The sequence below is a fragment of the Orycteropus afer genome, unplaced genomic scaffold, assembly GCF_000298275.1.
Source record: "Orycteropus afer afer isolate SDZICR_OR568_19922 unplaced genomic scaffold, OryAfe1.0 scaffold00397, whole genome shotgun sequence".
Taxonomy (NCBI): Eukaryota; Metazoa; Chordata; class Mammalia; order Tubulidentata; family Orycteropodidae; genus Orycteropus; species Orycteropus afer.
The window spans coordinates 2,081,008-2,100,764 of NW_006921984.1; the positions used below are offsets into that span (position 1 = coordinate 2,081,008).

At 37.7% G+C, this 19,757-nt stretch overlaps 1 protein-coding gene across 1 annotated transcript in view; it reads right to left on the reverse strand.

The window, feature by feature from the left end:
• Window positions 1-19,757, reverse strand: part of MKLN1 (muskelin 1) — a 224,197-nt gene that overhangs the window by 135,053 nt on the left and 69,387 nt on the right. Inside the window, exons 5-6 of the mRNA XM_007953479.2 lie at window positions 15,708-15,817; window positions 10,482-10,674 (exon numbers count right to left, since the gene is read on the reverse strand). Of these exons, the coding sequence (XP_007951670.1) occupies window positions 10,482-10,674; window positions 15,708-15,817 (303 nt within the window). The remainder of the gene's footprint in view (window positions 1-10,481; window positions 10,675-15,707; window positions 15,818-19,757) is intronic.

Here is a 19,757-nt window from a genome sequence, read left to right on the forward strand (position 1 = left end):
GTGGGAGACTTTTGGCTGAGAGACAGTGGGCTGGGAAAGAGACTGAGCGTTTTTCCTGAACTTGAATTGTAACCTGGTGCTTCCCTAATAAACCTCATAATCTGTGAGTTCTGTGTGGCCACTGCAGCGAATTATCGAACCCAGGAGAGCGGTGGTGGTGCTTTGGGAGGAACAGTTGGTGAAAGGGCTGGAGGGCGGCAGCATGTCAGGCCTTGAAGTAATAGGCCTTGGGCTATTGATGGTGATTCTGTCTTCCTCTTGTGGGATTAGAGGAGGTCAGAACATGTGGCCTCCTTGTTCTTTTTGCACCACTATAAAAAAAAGTCAAGATAAGGTTTGCACACAGAAAGGAACATTCTTTGATGCTTACCAGGGAAGGATAGGAAAGGCAAATCACTAACTACAGTGTAGACACCTATTTAGTTGGGTGAAGGGATAGGCAATATGGAACAAGGGAGATGACACCACATGGCTAAGGCAAAGGAAGACACTAGGAGGTACACAAAAGTAAAAGAAAATGAAAGTAAATACTATCACATACACAGTCTTGCAATAACAGTAATAACTAACAATATCTAACAGTAGATACACAGGTAGACATGCAAGCTGAACAGATGTGGGAAGATGAATGGGAGTACAACCATGAGTATAAATATATATTTGGCAGAGGACATTTCTAGATAGGTTATTTGTATGTGTTACAATATAGCCATGGATATAGTAGAGTATATACCAAGAGACGGGCTCAGATATAGCAAGGATCATGAGGCTGGCATAAGACCGGACAGCGTTTCATTCTGCTGTGCCCATATGGGGTCACTATGAGTTGGAGACAACTCGATGGCACCTAACAACAACAAAACATATACTAAAAACAAACAAACTCAGTGCCATCAAGTTGATTCTGACTCATAGCAACCCCAAAGGACACAGCAGAACTGTCTCATAGGGTTTCCAAGGGTGTAAAGCTTTAGGGAACTAGATTGCCACATCTTTCTCCCATGGAGTGGTTGATGGGTTCAACCTTTTGGTCAGCAGCTTTCACACTGTGCCACCAAACTCCACAGGAGAATACGCAAGGGGCAAAGTTCTGAAAACTTCTTAGCCATAACCAAATACCTTGAAAGAATGAATCATTGAACATGGGGACTAAGGACCACAGTTGTGGGGGACATCTACTGGTCTCTTGCTGTATGGAGCAAAGAAGAGTGAAAAAAATAAAAGCCTCAAAGAAACAATTAGTCCAAAGGACTAATGGGCCAAACAAACCACACAGCTTCCACTGGCCTGAGACCAGAAGTACTAAATAGTGCCAGGCTACCACTGCCAACTGCTCTGGTCAGGCAAGTAGAAGATCCTAGACAGAGGGGCGGGGCGGGGGGGAAACGTAGAACAACATTCAAAATTATGAAAATGATGAGACTTACTGATCTGATAGAGGCTGGTGGAACCCCTGAGACTGTGGCCCATTGGCACACCTCAAGCTTGGAACTGAACTTACCCCTGGGGATCAACTTTCAGCTAATAATAGACAAGTCTGTAAAGTGAACGATAACACCAGGGAGAAACATACTCCTGAGTACAATCAATCACATGAGCCCAAAAGGGCAGTATTTACCCAAAAACAACACTCAGAAGACAGGAAAGGGCAGGAAAGAAGGACAAATGGAAACAGGGGACCCAGGGAGAAAGTGGGAAAAGTGCTGTTATGTTGAGGGGATTTTAACCAATGTAACAAAACAAAATGTGTATAAAGTGTTCAATGGAAAACGAATTTGCTTTGTCAACTTTCACTAAAACTATAATAAAAAGTTCAGAAAAAAGAATTTTTCTTTAAGCCTTCAAAAGAAAAAGGAATGTAAGTGTTGATTAAGGGTTTGGTAAATAGTAAAATGTGTTTCAAAGCCATATGAGATAAAACATGTTTGTTTTGTTAATTAAAAGAGTTTAATTTTTCAAAACCTGTCATGACTTTTGAGATTCCTTGAGGCAATCAATATAAAAATACTGCAAACTTTAAAGCGAGGTAAAGATTTTTAAAAAGCTTAAAAAGTTTCTAAAATGAAACTTAAGGATTACATAAGCTTTTCCAAAAGAAAATGTCCAATGCTCATTCAGGATTCCTGATTACAGTACTATAGTCTATACCTAACTTCTAGCACAATCATATGTCACCCAAAACCAGATTACATTCAATGGAAACCACGAAAAATGCATTTACAGGTAAATCGTTAGTAGAGTAAAAGAACCTTTTTGATAATGGCTACATTAAAGTCTTTTGAAAAACATACATTTCAGTAGTTTGATTGTTAAAACTTGGAAAAAAAAGACAAATTATAGCTGTTTATACTACAATAATCAGTAACAGAAACTGAACTAGTGAGCATTTGCTAAGACAGTAAAGTGTAACAGCGAAGAGTATGGCTACCAGAACCAGCCTACCTAAGTTCATACCTTAGCTCTCTCACTCACTAGCAGAGTGAGGCTCATTATTTTATCATTCCCATTTACTAAGTGGAGATGATACTAATACTTACCCTAGAAGGTAAGGATATACCTTTTAGGATATATTCAAGAAAATATTCCTGAAATAAAATATAAATTGAATCTAAAGATTAAAAGGACTCACAGTTAATCAGGAAAAATTAACACAGAGTAATCAATACTAAGAAATAGCCCAATTAGGATGGATAAAACAAAGATTAAAATTAAGATGAAGAATATTTTCGGTATTTAATCAAAAAGATCAAGTCAAGTTGACCTCAGATTTCTCAGCAATACTAAGTGCCAAGAGATGGTAGAGTAATACACACAAAATCTTGAGAATATGAATAATCCAATAAATAAACCATGGTCAAACTGTCATTAAAGTATGAAAGAAGAGATACACATTTTTCAAATAGACTATATTCCCTCCCACTCTCCTTGAAAATACTACCATGAGGATGAAGCTCAATCAAACAATGGAGAAAATGTGGCACAAGGGCCAGTGGTGAGACAGGCTTGACCTTTGGGCTGTGATTACAACGCATGTGGAGATTATGGTTAGAAATGTCAGAAAATATTACGAACCCCACAACACAGAAATGATACCTAAATACCACAGACAAAAGGTGAGAGAGGAAGGGGAAGAACATGTGACAAGCAGTATAAGAATGTGGACCCCTTCATCTTTTATAGCTTGGTGATGGGGTACACATGATAGACAGTATGTAATGCTGAACAATGAAGTAAGGGTAAGGAGAAAATACAGAGTAATATATTTTAATATTACTCACAGTAAAGAATTAATGTGTATTATCTAAAGGAGCTCTGGTAGCATAGTGCCTAAGGCACTTGATTGCTAATCAGAAGGCTGGAGGTTTAAACCCACCAGCCACTCCTCAGAAGTAAAGTTAGGTAATCTACTCCCACAGTGATACTGCCTCGGAAGCCCAAGGAGGGGTCGCTATGAGTCGGGGCTGACTCGATGGCACATAACAGCAACAACAGCATCTAAAGAAAGAGGGTCAGCAAAAAAAGGGAAAGACCCTCAACAAGATGGGACTGACACAGTGGCTCCAACGATGGGCTCAAGCATAGCAAGGATTGTGAGGATGGTGCAGGACCAGGCAGTGTTTCGTATTGTTGTACAGAGGGTCGTTATGAGTCAGAGCCGACTTGCTGGCACCTAACAAGAACAACAACATCTAAAGAAAAAGGAGCTCTGGTGGCACAGTGGTAAAGCATTCAGCTAACTAAAAGGCTGGCAGTTCAATCCCGCAAGCCACTCTGAGGGAGAACGAGGCAGTCTGCTTCTGTAAAGATTGATAGCCTTAGAAACTATGGGGCAGTTCTACTCTGTCCTATAGGACAATTAAATGGTAGTCAGCGAGGTATCTAAAGAAATGTGATGTATCTAGGTTGTAGATAAACACTTCAACAACAAAAATTAATCCAAATTACTGGCAGAAACTAACATGGTGAAAGATACAAAAAGAGTCAACAACCAGAGAAGCCATACATAAAATATAAAGAAAGAATTGAAAACAAACACATCTATCACAGAAATAAATATAAATGGGCAAAGTCACATATTAGAAGAAAAATTTTTTTGTGACTGTATCCACAAAGTAAAAATTACCTAAATGCCATGTTGTTGTTGTTATGTGCCGTTGAGTTGGACCTGACTCATAGCGACCCCTCCTTGGGTTTCCGAGGCAGTATCACCACGGAAGTAGATTGCCCAACCTTCCTTCCAAGAAGTGGCTGGTGGGTTTGAACCATGAGCCTTCTGGTTAGCAGTCAAGTGTCTTAGGCACTACGCTACCAGAGCTCCTTCTAAATGCCATACAACAAAGTAAATTTTAAATGGTTAAAAATGAAGCCAGGAAAAAAAATTTATACACACACACACACACACACACACACGTAAGCATACACATACATACATAAATCTTGATATGTAACTCAAAAGTTATATACAAGCATACCTTGGAGATATTGTTGGTTCAGTTCCAGACCACTGCAATAAAGTGATTAATGCAATAAAGCGAGTCACACGATTTTTTTGGTTTACCAGTGCATATAAAAGTTATGTTTACCCTATACTATATTAAAAAAATGAGCATTGGTGGCATAGTGCCTAAGGAATTTGACTGCTAACCAGAAGGTTAGTGGTTCAAACCCACCAGCCACTCCACAGAAGGAAGACTGGACCATCTACTTCCATAAAGATTTACCACCTCAGTAATCTTTACCCCTTGGAAACCCAAAAGGGGTCGCTGTGAGTCAATCGATTTGATGGCATTAAGCTTTTTTAAAATACTATATTAAGTGTGAAACAGCATTATAGAAAAGTTTGAAATATTCTGAGAATTAATATTTCACATTAAAATGTGACAGAGAGATATGAAGTAAACACATGCTGTTGGAAAAATGGTACAGACTTGCTTGACACAGGGTTGCCACACACCTTCAATTTGTAAAACACACGATATCTGCAAAGCGTAATAAAGCACTACAATAAAACGAGGTGTGCCTGTACAAGAAAAAAGCAATACAATGCAACAGCAGAAATGTTAGTTATTAATAACCATGCAACAAGTAAAACTGTATCAACAATTATAAAATTAAAATTGCTTCATAATTTTATAAGAAAAACTAGATAAACTTAAATTCATCTGTCAATCAAGTTAAATTATATAAAACAAATAAGAAAAAAAAAAAACCCTTGTTATAGAGTCAATCCCAATATCATACTGACCCTACAACTCAGGCGAGAACTGCCCCATAGGGTTTCCAAGGCTGTAAATCTTTACGGAAGCAGACTGCTTCATCTTTCTCCAGCAAAGTGGCTGGTGGGATTGAACTGGTGATTTTTGGTTAGAGGCCGGATGTTTTAACCACTGTACCATGAGAGCTAAATAAGAGACAACCTAATAACATAAGGAGATCTAGTAGATACATAGGAGTTCTGGTGGTGTACGGGGTAAGGCCTTTGGCTGCTAACCAGAAGGCTGGCAGTTCAAACCCACCATCTGCCCTGTGGGAAGAAGATGAGGCACTCCAATTCCATAAAGATTTACTGCCTTGGAAATCCAACAGGGGTCGCTATGAGTTGGAATCGACTCAAAGGAAATGAGTTTGGTTTGTTTGTGTTTTTTTTTAATAGACAAGTAAGGACTTTTGACGGCGTAATGGTTAAAGAAAGCATCTGGCTGCTAACCAAAATGTTGGCCGTTTGAGCTCACCAGCTACTCTGAGGGAGAAAGACAAGGCAGTTTGCTTCTATAAAGATTTACAGCCTTGGAAACAGTTCTCCTCTGCCCTGTAGGGTGACTCTGAGTTGGAATCGATTCGATGGCAGTGGTTTTAATTAATAGATATCAAATTCGTTAACACTAAACAGACATTACATATTCTTTCAGGTAATTCCAATCAGTAAAGAACATTTGTGCAACATGATTAACAAACTTGACCAAATGGCCACATATAGAACACTGCCCCCAACAACTACCTGTATCCATTGTAGTCAAGTTGATTCCAACTCATAGCAACCCTATAAAACAGCACAGAACTGCCCCATAGTGTCTCCAACATTGTAATCTTTACAGAAGCAGGCTGCCTCATCTTTCTCCAGCAGAGCAGTGGATGGATTTGAACCACTTAACCTTTCAGTCAGCAGCCTTGTGCTTAACCACTGTTCCACAGCAGTTCTTGCCCTTAACAACTTCAGGATACACAGCCTGTCTACACATACCTGTTTCTCAAAATTGCTGGGCCATATAGCAATACTAGTCCAATTTCAAAGGACTGGCATCATACAGATAATGTAATCTGATCATATATAATTATGCTAGAAACAAAGAAAATATCCAGAAAATCCTCATGAATTTAGAAATTTATTTCAACTATATTTCAATATACAACTATATTTCAATATAACCATGGCTCACAAAAGAATTCATAATGAAAATATTGCACTGGACAGAAATGAAAATACTTCACAGCATAACTAAAGCATAAGAAGAGAGAAATGAATATCCTTAAATGCATATAGGGAAAAATACCAAAGTTGGAAAATTAATGAACTAAGCATCTATCTTAAAAAGTTATAAAAAGACGGTAAATTAATTCCAAAGACAGAAGGAGGGAAACAGTAAACATAAGAGCATAAATCAAGGACACAGAAAGCATCAACAAACCAAAAAGTGCTTCTCTCAAAAGACCCAATGAACTTGATAACCCTCTGATGTGAGTTATGAAAAAAAACAAAGAATTCATAAATAATTAATATAAGGAATGAAAAAAGCGACATCATAAGAGATCCTGCAAACATTAAACAGTAAGGGGACATCAAGTACAGCTTCATGCCCATAAGCTTGAAAATGGAGATCAAATCGACATATTCTCAGAAAAATGTAACTTATCCAAACTGACTCAAATGAACAACAACCTTGAACAGTCCTACAATGTTTAAAGAAATTGAATCAATAAGCAAAAATAATCCACGGGGCCAAGATTCACTCTGTTATACCTAAGACTGTTACAAGTTGGAGCCCGCTCAAGTGCAACTCAACAACAAAAGAGTGAATTCCAAGCACAGACAGCTTCACTGATAAGTTCTACCAAACATGCAAGAAAGAAGTAATTCAAATCTTGCATATATTCAGAGAGTAAGAATAAAAGGTTAATCCTCTGACCATTATGAAACAATGAGATTGCCATAACACTGGTGCTAAACCTGAAAAGTGAAAGAATGAAAAATTACGGGAGTAATCCTACAATGGAAGTAGGGGAAAGACTCCCAACAAAATATTCATATTCATCAATCTAAATCCAAGATATACAAAAAAATTAAGACAAAGTATATCTGAGAAAAGCAAAGTTAACTTAACATTAGAAAATCAATTACTGTGATTCCACACATTAATAAAATAAAAAAAATCCTATCTCAAAAGGCAGAGAAAAAGTGATAAAATTTATACCCATTTATAACATCTAGGAATCTGATACAGGAATCTTCAAAACACTGGATCAAAAATCACATTGAACAGTGAAATGTTATAAGCATTCTTTTCAGATCATGATCTACACAAGGCATTTTATAAATTTCAGTATCAGTTCCTCGTAACAGTTAAGACAAAGGGCATTTTCAATCAAAAATGCCAACAAGATTTGAAAACTACTCAAAAAAATTCCAAGGAGACAACCTACCATACAATTAACAACTACTGCATAAATCACAAGGTGAGAGGGGGGAGAGAGAAGAAGGGAAAAGACAGAGAAAAAACAAGAAAGAGGGAGGGCAAGAAAGGCGAGGAGGAGGCAACAAGGGCGGAAAGGAGGGTCTCCAGGTGAATGGGAATCTCTTTAGCTCACAAAAGCACATTTCCGTTTCCATAGCATGTAAGACAGGAGCTTTGGTGGCATAGTGCCTAAGGCACCTGACTGCTAACCAGAAGGTTGGTGGTTCTAACCCACCAGCCACTCCTTGGAAGGAAGGTTGAACACATAAATCAGACTCTGGAATGTGGGGCTTTCATACAAACTTTGATCTTCAGTGATTATGTTCACCCATCATCATGGGATCCTACCATTTTTCTCTGTCATGGAATAGCAATTACTGATTCAGCAATCACCTCTACTGAAATTAAGGATAAATGCAGGGATGTTTCCAGACAAATAGGAAGACAATTACAAAGTAAATACAGCCTGATACTTTCTTAAAATATAGATCATACTTAAAGACCATACTAACTAATCTATTAAAAGTAGTTTTTGTATCTTCCTTTATAAGAAGTTTGATAGAATGTGCTTTAATTCCCTAAACTTTCCTACTTTACAGGCAGGAACTAGCACCCTTCTCTGCTATGTTTTCAATGGAGCAGAAGCCAAAAGACTCTGCATGTTTACTTCCTTATTTGTCCAACAAATCATCATCAGTGAAATCAGCAGCAAACTGAACAACCCTGGAGGAATGTTTATTAACAAAACTGTGTTCCCCGCCAGTTGTGCAGAGCCCGGACCAGGACCAAGAAATACAACTTGGCTCCACAATTCAGGAACAGAATGATGATCAATTTTCCCTAAACTTGGTCCATTCCAGAGGTAGAGGATAAGTTAGTTAGTCAACTAACTCTGCAGTAATCAGAGTCATACATGATTTTAAAAGCTTTTCTTACCTGAGTATATTCCTAACAAGACAAGTTTTAAAACATAACTGTTTTTAGCCTAATAATTACTTAAAGTTGTGTTTTTTGTTTAATTTTTTTAAATAAAATTATCTCAAATAACCTTAAAGACCTGAAACAAAACAAAACATAAAATTATCTGTTCCTCCCTCATCCTATGATGTTAAAAAACACACAGACTTCACTCTTAGAAATGGTATGCATGCATACATACCTATCTACTTTCACTAGTGGCATTTTATTTTTTGATAAGAGATTATTATATTTGTTCTATTTTTTTATACTCCAAACCCACTGCCATCAAGTTGATTCTGACTTATAGTAACCCTCCAGGACAGAGTAGACTGCCTCATAGGGTTTCCAAGGCTATATTCTTTACCAAAGCAGACTGCCTCATCTTTCTCCCATGGAGCAAGCAGTGGGTTCAAACCACCGACTTTTTGGTTAGCAGTCATATGCTTTACCCACTGTGCCACCAGAGATCCTTGAACTCTAAAGTATACTCTATTTCAAACATAGCAATCATTTATTTGTAATCATCAATTAAACAAGAAGCAACACTGTATAAGGCTGAGTTTTTCATTATATTTAATGCAACAGAGCTGGGAAGCAATTCATTTTAAGATGGCATTAAATTTATAAACTCAGAGGTGGCAATACTGTTTCTGTTTTCTTTAATTGTAAAATATCCAGCCCAATATCCAATAAATATGAGACCTCAATAATAGTAATTGATAACAACAGTGATAATATTAAAATATATGAAAGCAGAGAACTGAGAGAGTCTATTATTCTATTACTAATACTAATACTAATATTAAGAATGGTCTATATTCCCTTTTGAGGAAAAGATGGACCAAATTCATTTCCACAAGTTTTGTATTTGGAACCTACTCTGTTGTTCCTTTGAAAGTGTACTGTGGGAGGTTAAACAAAAAAACATAGATGTCATTCTATAAGCAACAACAGTGTTCTCTTTTTAAGAAAATAACAAAACATGTGCTGTTGCTGTTGTTATGTGCCATCAAGTCAGACCCAACTCATAGCAACCCCTCCTTGGGTTTCCAAGGCAGTGTCACTAGGGAAATAGATTGCCCCACCTTCTTTCCGAGGAGTGGCTGGTGGGCTTGAACTGCTGGCCTTCTGGTTAGCAGTCAAGTGCCTTAGGCACTATGCTACCAGAGCTCCTATAACAAAACATACTGGACCTTAAATATCCAAATGAAGATTATAAACATATTTAAATACTGACATTTTTTTCAAAGCCAGATTACAGGCTACCTAAGAAAATCAGCAATTATAAAGCATTCATACTACAGATAAGCTGTTTCCAATCGTAAATCTCTTAATTCATTGTAACTGCCTACTAACAACATTTTTTTTGGCTATCCAATCTCGAAAAAAGTGTATAATTACAGAACGAAGATGATCTATCAACATAAGTACTGAAGGAACAGGCCCTAGGCCACTAAGCATGAAGGTGGCATGCAAAGACTCTTTAACAACATTCATTACTAGTCAGTGTCAGCGTTAGGAAGTACAGCAGGCTTTTCCAAGATGACAAATTTATTTTAAATATGTGAGTTCAAATATATTTCATGTTTTTTTAAGTCCCAATACATTATGGACCATACATAGAGGAAATCCCTAATCCCAGTAGCTAACAATCTTTACAGACTAAAAAGAAACCACACAAATATAAATAGCAATGACTGGCATACACTTAGATTCTTTTTGAAAAATCATTTCCTGTATATACTTGGAATCATTCTAATATCAACCTTAGTTTATATGTTGATAACATACCATTTACAGCTTTTTCAATCAATTCTTCGCAAGCATCAAAATCACCCTTCAAAACCAATTTGTCATGCAGATCTGTTAACATGGGATGTTCTAGGGCAATCTTGGTTTTCTTCTGCAGTGATTCAAAGGCCTCTGTATAGTTGTGCTGTCGGAAGTGTTTTAGGCAAAGACGAATGGCTTCCTGTTCACGGTACTACTAGAACACAGGAGAAAGTATGAAGAGAAGAGATTTGCTTAGTTGTTACGGCAGGAAATAATAAAGATAGCAAAAACTAACCTAAACTGAGCATTTGCTACATACCCAGCACATACAAACATATTTTTGTTACGTATCATTTTTATGTCTAAATTAAATAAATTTATTTCTAAACTAAAGCTTAGCCAAATGTAGTAACTTGCATAAGGTCACAAGGTATGCAGCAGAAGGTGGTGACACTACACCTACTGCCAGAGCCTGAACTTTGAAAAGCAAAGTGGCTCTTAGTAAAGCCCACTTAAGATAGTAACAATTTTAACTCCCATGGTATCCACTAAACAGATAACAGTGCTGGTAATGAAAGCATAAAAACTGTCAAACAAAGAAAATTATGCTTTTTGTTCTTGGTTCTCATGGACCATCTTACATGGAAGAAATCCCTAATCCAAGGAGCTCACAATCCTTACAGAGTAAAAAGAAACCATTTTACTTAATTTTAAAGGACAAATATTTCAAATGTTTATGATCTTCAAATTCACAAACAGGTTTCATGACCCAAAATTCTTCAGAAAGAGATTAAAATTGCTTAATTCTTTTTTAAGCCTGGGTTATCTCAGCCATTGATACTGTTGGCTATGTGCCACTCAGACAGTTCCAACTCATAGTAACAGCCCTGTACACAACAGAACAAAACAATGGCCGGTCCTGAACTAGCCTCACAATCTTTGCTACACTTAAGCCCATCATTGCAGCACTGTGTCAATCTGTCTTGTTGAGTATCTTCCTTTTTTCACTGACCCTCTATTTTACCAAGCTTGGTGCCCTTCTCCAGGGACTGGCTCCTTCTGACAACATGACCAAAGTAAGAGAGATGAGTATCATCATCCTCACTTCTAAGGATCACTCCAGCTCCACTTTCCCCAAGAGAGATTTGTTCATTCTTCTAGCAGTCCATGGTACATTCAATATTCTTTGCCATCACCACAAATTCAAATGCATCTACTCTTCTGCAGTCTTTCTTATTCCCTGTCCAGCTCTCACATGCATATCCCACTGCCATTGAGTTAATTTCAACTCAAAGAGACCCCCATTGGGTTCCCAAGGCTATAAAATCTTTACAGAAGTAGATTGCCTCCTCTTCTTCCTGTGGAGCAGGTGGTGGGTTCAAACTGCCTACCTTTTGGTTAGCAGCCCAATGTGTTAACCACAGTGCCACCAGAGCTCCATCCACACACATATAAGACTAATGAAAATACTATGGTTGGGTCAGGCACACTTCAATTTCCAAAGTATCATCTTTGCTCTTACACATTTTAAAGAGGTCTTTTGCAGCAAATTTGCCCAATGCAATACGTCATCTGACTTGACTGCTGCTTCCAAGGGCATTGATTATATATCCAAGGAATATGAAATCCTTAACAACTTCAAACTTTTCTCCTTTTATCATGATGTTGCTCATTGGTCCAGTTGCAAGTATTTTTGTTATCTTTATGTTGAAGGGTAACCCATACTAAAGGCTATAATCTTTGATCTTCATCAGTAAGTGCTTCAAGTTTTCTTCACTTTCACCAAGCAAGGTTGTGTCATCTGTGCATCACAAGTTGTCAATGAGTCTTCCTCCAATCCTGATGCTCCATTCTTCTTGACAAACTCCAGCCTCTCAGATTATTTGCTCAGCATGGACTGAATAAGTATGGTGAAAGGATACAACCCTGACATACACCTTTCCTGATTTTGAATGACACAGCACCGCCCTGCTTTGTTGAACAACTGTCTCTTGGTCTATGTAAAGGTTCTTCGTGAGCACAATTAACTGTTCTGGAATTACCATTCTTTGGTAATTATCTATTAAACAGTTATAAAGTAAACATCTCGATTAATTAGAATACAACAAGTAGGAAGCTCAATCAACTAATTCTCTCCAATGGGATGAATGCCAAACATACAAGCTCATACAAAAAATTTTAAAATGAAAACAAAAAAACATTAACTTGAAGAATATGTCTGAGATTAAGTCAAATTTTCTAACTACACTATTGTATAAATATAATACTGCACAATAAGAATTAACAAAACACACTGACAGCACAGAAGTCAGTACAGTAATAAAACAACAAATAAGGATTTACTCATAAGCATTAACTTTTAATAAGGCAAGAAAATAAAGTACTACCTTTTAGGAAGATTTACAAGACTTAAAACTCAAACTAATTTATAGTTAGCTGTATTCTTGACTAATAAAAGATTATCAAAACACCTATTCCTTAAGCACTATAGTTACCCAGGATTTTATCTCATCAAGTAACCAAAGGATAATTCTTTATCCAAACTAACTTGACATTTATTGTTTCATACCCTTGGGCTCTAAATACGGATTCAGCATAGCTATCCAGCACTGCATTAAACAGTGATAACCCTTTAACATGTTCACTTTAGAAGTCTGTATCACATCCATATCTTACATTTTCTACCAGGATGCGTATACATACACAATAGGAGACAAGTTGTGAAATAACTGAATTTTAATGCTTCAAAAAGAAGACTGAAATTCAAAGTATTTATCTAATACTGTTGTTGTCTTGTGCTTATTAGGTGCCATCAAGTAAATGTGAACTTGCAGTGACCCCATATGAGAGAGTACAACTGCGCCAGAGGGTTTTCGAGGCTGTAATCTCTACAGGAGCAGACTGCCGAGTCTTTCTCCCATGGGGCCACAAAGTTCAGTACATCGAACGGTCAGTCTCTCGTTTAGCAGCTAAGTGCTTAACCCGTGTGCTACTTTGGCTCTTTTATCTAAATTTCGAGGTCCATAATAAACACAGAGAAGCTGAAAGGTGACGAGTGTGTAAGTTCCCAAATATAATCTCTCCATAATGTTGGGGAAAAGAGGTGAAACTTATAATTTCCTACAATATCAAGAGGGTTGTATCCCTTCACCATACTGTTCAATCTGTATGCAGAGGAAATAATCTGAGGAGCTGGACTATATGAAGAGAACACAGCATTAGGATTGGGAAAAGATTCATTAATAATCTGAACTATGCAGATGTCACAACTCTGCTTGCTGAAAGGGAAGATGACTTGAAGCACTTACTGATGAAGATTAAAGACTACAGTCTACAGTATGGATTACATACACCTCAACATAAAGAAAATGAAAATTCTCACAATTGGACCAATAAGCAGCACCATGATTTATTGAGGTAAGACTGAAGTGGAGATAAGATTGAAGTTGTTAAAGATTTCATATTACTTGGTTCCACAATCAACACCCATGGAAGCAGCAGTCAAGAGATCAGATGTCGTACTGAACTGGGCAAATCTGCCTCTTTGAAGACTAAGGTACATCTAACCCAAGCCATCGTGTTTTCAATCACTTCATATGCATGTGATAGCTGGACAATGAATAAGAAAGACTGAAGAACAGTTGATGCTTTTAAGTTGTGGTGTTGGCAAAGAATGCTGAAAGTACCATGGACTGCCAGGAGAACCAACAAATCTGTCCTGAACGAAGTGTGCCAGAATGCTCCTTGGAGGCAAAAATGGCCAGACTTCCTATTATCTACTTTGGCCATGCTGTCAGAAGGGACCATTTCCTGGAGAAGGATATCATGCTTGGTAAAGAGAGGCTCAGTGAAAAGGAAAAGGCCCTCAACAAGATGGAGTGACACAGTGGCTGCAGCAATGGGCTCAAGTCTAGCAAGGATTCTGAGGCTGGTGCAGGACTAGGCAGCGTTTCATTCTGTGGTACACAGGGTCTCTATGAGTCAGAGGCAACCTAATGGCATCTAACAACAACAACTTGATAAGGAAAGCATACACATACACAGATGTCATAAACTAAGGGGAAATATTATTCATATACTAGAGATGTTTAGTCATTTTTTTTAAAGGATCAGTAGAATTTAGAAAATTTAAAAAATATATTAAGCATCTGATAAATGTACAACACTATAAAGGTGATCTTTTCAGATTAAAGATATCATCTCTACCTTGAAAGAACTTACAATATTACAAGAAATGAATGAAAATGAAAATACTAAGTTACTAATTATTTTAAATTAAATATAATAAAATGCCAAAACTAAATGATCAAACATAAACTTTCTTAATTAAGTTGACCAGAAGAGCACTGACTTTTGTGCAAAGAACCTCTGAAAAGCTACACTACCTCCCAATGTCCTACAAGTACATCCATTCACCCTATCTACAAAGAAATCCAGATGTGGTGATGAGACACTAAAGCCTTATTACCCCCCTGACAAGAAAGAGAGCCCTTAAAACAAAAAACAAACTTAAAAGCAATAGTCTAATAAATATGTCACAAATGAAAAAGAGGCATACCAAGAAAGTTATGAAAACAATTTCTCAAAAATTTAATCTCTCATCATTCAAGCTGCATCTACAGTATAAAATGACCTATAAATAAAATTGTTTAGTATCATTTTTACACTTTCTATAATCACAATATTTAGAGAAAATGTCTGTTTCAAAGCCTAGATCTTTATAGGGAAAAAATAAAAATTCCTATTTTACTAAACACATACAACACAGTGGAGGAATGTATTATAAAAACAATTTAGAACCAAATTATCCCACTGAAAACCATGTTTAAAGTATTTTTATCAATATAAGTTAAAAAATAAAATTTATGTGAGATGGGTTTAATAATATAATGGCAGACTCTGGAGGCAGGCTGCATGAGTTCTTAATAGCTTAATAGAGAAGTTTACAATTACGTGACCTTGAGAAAAATATTTAACTTCTCTGTGCTCCATCCATTTCCTCAACTGTAAAAGAGGGATAATAATTGCACCTATACAGAGTGTGGTAACAATTAAAGGAATTATAAAGATTGCTTAGAAACTGGCAGACTGTAGATGCTTAATAAATATTAGTTGTCTTATTGTCAAAATATTATTACGATTCTCAACATTTTTAATTATTCTCAATGAAGACAAAAGACAGACTTAATTCTCCCTTTATAGGCATTAGAAACATCAAATTCAGATTATAAAGTTCAGTCCTACCTTGCTATACCAGTTGAGACAGGGTTGTACTACATCAGGATCGTCAATGCCACTAAGTTCAACATACCAGATGCTAAAGTTAAAGCTGGGTCCCCAGGACAAGAGTGGAACTTTGAGGAGAGAGGGGAAAAAGGAAGAAGGGAAAAATTAACAAACACAGTAGTCCAAATAAAACTTTAGTAAAGTACAATCACTAGCCAAGCCTACCAAAATTCATTCAACACATTTTGTGAGCGTTTTCTATATCCCTCGTGCTATCTGAGCTGCTGGAGCTACAGCAGCAAAGAGGAAAACATGATCCAGGCCATCATGTTTCTGTAGTTTTAACAGCACTGTAAGATAAATTCAAAATGGTCACGTATCTATCCCCAAAAACACTAGCAGGACTAGATGCTTAACAGATGAACTACCAAACCTACATGAAAGCTAATTACTATCTCATTTGAACTGTACCAGAGCACAGGCAAAGAAGTGAAAGTTCAATTATTAACCAAAGTGGCATAGCCCTGAAAACAACTAGAAGAGAAAGGGATTTAAGGCCAATCTAACTATGCATACATACTCAAACCTCTGAATAAATTATTGCATATATATATATACACACATACACACATACACACATATACACATATACATACACACACACACACACACACACACACACACATATATATTGTTTTCACTGTGACCTAAAAGAGTTCATCCCAGGAATGGGAGGGCGGTTCAATAGCAGGAAATGTATTAATGTAATTCACCATCTTAACAAAGTGAAAGAGCAAACCCATTATAATAAAACTCATTTCCTATTCACTGAACAAACAGAAGACAGGGGTCTCTGTCCCCAGGGATTTCACAATCTAGCTGAGTAAACAATACTTGCATATATCACAGAGTAAGTTCTAGAAGCAGACAGACTTACGTCTGCATCCAATCTCTACTTTTTACTACTTGATCTTGGGCAAGTTATTTAACCTTTAATCTTCAGCTTCCTCATCTGAAAAGTGAATGTAATAATGCCTATCTCACAGAAGGTTATGAGAATTTAACAAGATAATGTATTTTTAAATGCCTAGTTTATTGTTCTTTTCGTTAGAAACCTTCAAGTCGATTCCAACTCATAGCAACCCCATGTACAACTAGTCCTGCACCATCCTCCCAAGCCTTGCCATGCTTGAGCCCATAGCAGCCACCGGTGTGCCAATCCAGCTCATTGAGGGTCTTCTTCTTTTTCACTGACCCTCTACTTACTTTGAGTCGGGTCCAACTCGATGGCACATAACAACAACAACTTTACCCAGAACGATGTCGTTCTCCAGGGATTGGTCCCTTCTAATAACAGGACCAAAGCACAAGAGACAAAGTCTAGCCATTCTCATTTCTAAGAAGCATTACAACCATACTTCTCCCGAGACAGACTTCCTCGTTCTTCTGGCAGTCCATGGTATCGCCTGGCTTAGTGCAAGGCAAACAGCAGGTGCTTTTTAAATAACAGCTATATTAGTACTTTAAACAATACAAGTACATATTCAAATGTGTTGTGCATATACCAAATGCTATGTCCCTAGTTCATCACTTGCTAGCTATGTAGCATGGAACAAGTCCTTTGATTCCCATCTTCAGATTCCTCTAAAAAGAGAAAGGTTTTATCTGCCATTATTACGTACAAATGAGATGTTGCATGAGAAAGCAGTCACAAAACTATTAAAAACTATAAAAAGATAATGGAATTACTACTACATGGTCCTGAACATAAGTTCTAGGCAATGATTGGTAAAATATCCTAATGATTCAAATTTTATTTTTGCATATTCTTTTTCTATAGTACCTAAAAATCTCCATGTCAGAGGCAGGTAAACAAGGGCTTTAGGAATGATATAATAGGTACAAAAATACTTGTTTTAAAACCTAACTCCTACATAGCCAGACTTCATCTCACGTACTTTGGTCATGCTGTCAGAAGGGATCACCCCTGGAGAATGACATCATGCTTCATAAAGTAGATGGTCAGTGGAAAAGGGAAAGACCATCAACAAGATGGACTGACACAGTGGCTGCAACGATGGGCTCAAGCATAGCAAGGATTGAGGATGGTGCAGGACAGGCAGTGTTTTGTTCTGTTGTACAGAGGGTCGCTATGAGTCGGAGCTGACTCAATAGCACCTAATAACAACCACCTCTGTATAATTTTGTTACAACTGAAGTATATGTGTGTGGTTACATATGTATGTATAAACACATTTATGTGTATGTATACATGTAGCTATATGCATGCATCCATACATATAATACTTATATATAAATCCATATATAATACATACCATATATAATATATATCCCAGAAGGAAGGTTGGGCAATCTACTTCCGTAGTGATACCACCTCGGAAACCCAAGGTGGGGGCATGTAACAACAACATAACATATATCCATATATCCATATGTGTGTGTGTGTGTATATGTGTGTGTGTGTGTGTGTGTATACATACATACATATGTTGTTGTTGTTGTTGTTATGTGCCGTCGAGTCGGCCCCAACTCATAGCGACCCCTCCTTGGGTTTCTGAGGCAGTATCACTACAGAAGTAGGATTGCCCAACCTTCCTTCCGAGGAGTGGCTGGTGGGTTTGAACCGCCAGCCTTCTGGTTAGCAGTCAAGTGCCTTAGGCACTATGTTACCAGAGCTCCCAAACATATATCCATATATATATATATATATATATAGAACACACACACACACACATATATATAATAAGGTTTTCACTGGCCAATTTTTGAGAAGTGGATGGCCCCTTCCTTCTTCTGAATATATAATAAAGCACAAAGAATACGGAAGACCAAAAAAGAATTGATGCCTTTGAATTGTGGTGTTGGTGAAGAATACTGAAAATACCATGGACTGCCAGAAGAATGAACAAATCTGGAAGAAGTGCAGCTGCAATGCTCCTTAGAAGCGAGAACAGCCAGACTCCATCTCACCTACTTTGGTCATGTTATCAGAAGGGACCAATCCCTAAAGAAGGATACCATACTTGGTAAAATAGAGGGTCACCAAAAAAGGGGAAGACCCTTAACAAGATGGACTGACACAGTGGCTGCAATGATGGGCTCAAGCTTAGCAAGGATTGGGAGGCTGGTGCAGGACCAGGCAGTATTCTATTCTGTTGTACACAAGGTCGCTATGAGTTGGAGCCAACTCAGCGGCACCTAACCACAACAATCAAGTACACAGGGGGTACAGTTACACATGCTTTCAGACATAACCAAACACCTCATGTGATTGGACTCCTGCATTTGAAGCCTTAGGACCATAGTCTCACGGACAACTCAGTCAACTGGTGTAATATAGTTCACGAAGTTTATGTTCTATATCTCAGTTTGGTGAGTAGTGTCTGGGGTCTTACAAGCTTGTGACTGGCCATCTAAGATACAATGATTGGTCTCTTCTAGTTCAGAGCAAAAGAGAAAGAAGGAAATCAAAGTCTCAGTAAAGAAACTAGTCAATGTGTTGTCAGTGAAAGCAAACAAGGATATACAGGTGGATAGATGGGTGGATAGGCTGAACTATTAGGTATGTCCACGCGGTGGGGGAGTGTGCCCAGGACCATGTATAGGGTTGACAGACAATGTTTCTATAAGCGTATCACTATGTTCTGTAAGAATTTCCAGGTGTATAGTAGAGCTGACAAGGGACAAGGCTGTAGTCAACTTCTTGGGCACAGCCAGCTACCCAGAAGAAGTGAATAGTTGGACCTGTGAGCTTGGGACAACAGTCGCAGGAGACATCAAGCTCGGTTGGCATAACATACTACACAAAATGTTGTCCTACATCCTACTCTGAGAAGTAGCAACTGGGACCATAAAAGCTTACAAGTAGCCATCTAGATGCAACAATGGGTCTCTCCTCATCCAGAGCAAAGAAGAATGAAGAAAACCAAAGATGCATGGAAACAATTAGTCCAAGTGACTGGTACACCATGTGATCCTCAGCCTATACAACTATGACACCAGAAAAATTAGATGGTGCGCAGCTACCAGTGTCAATCACTCGGAGAG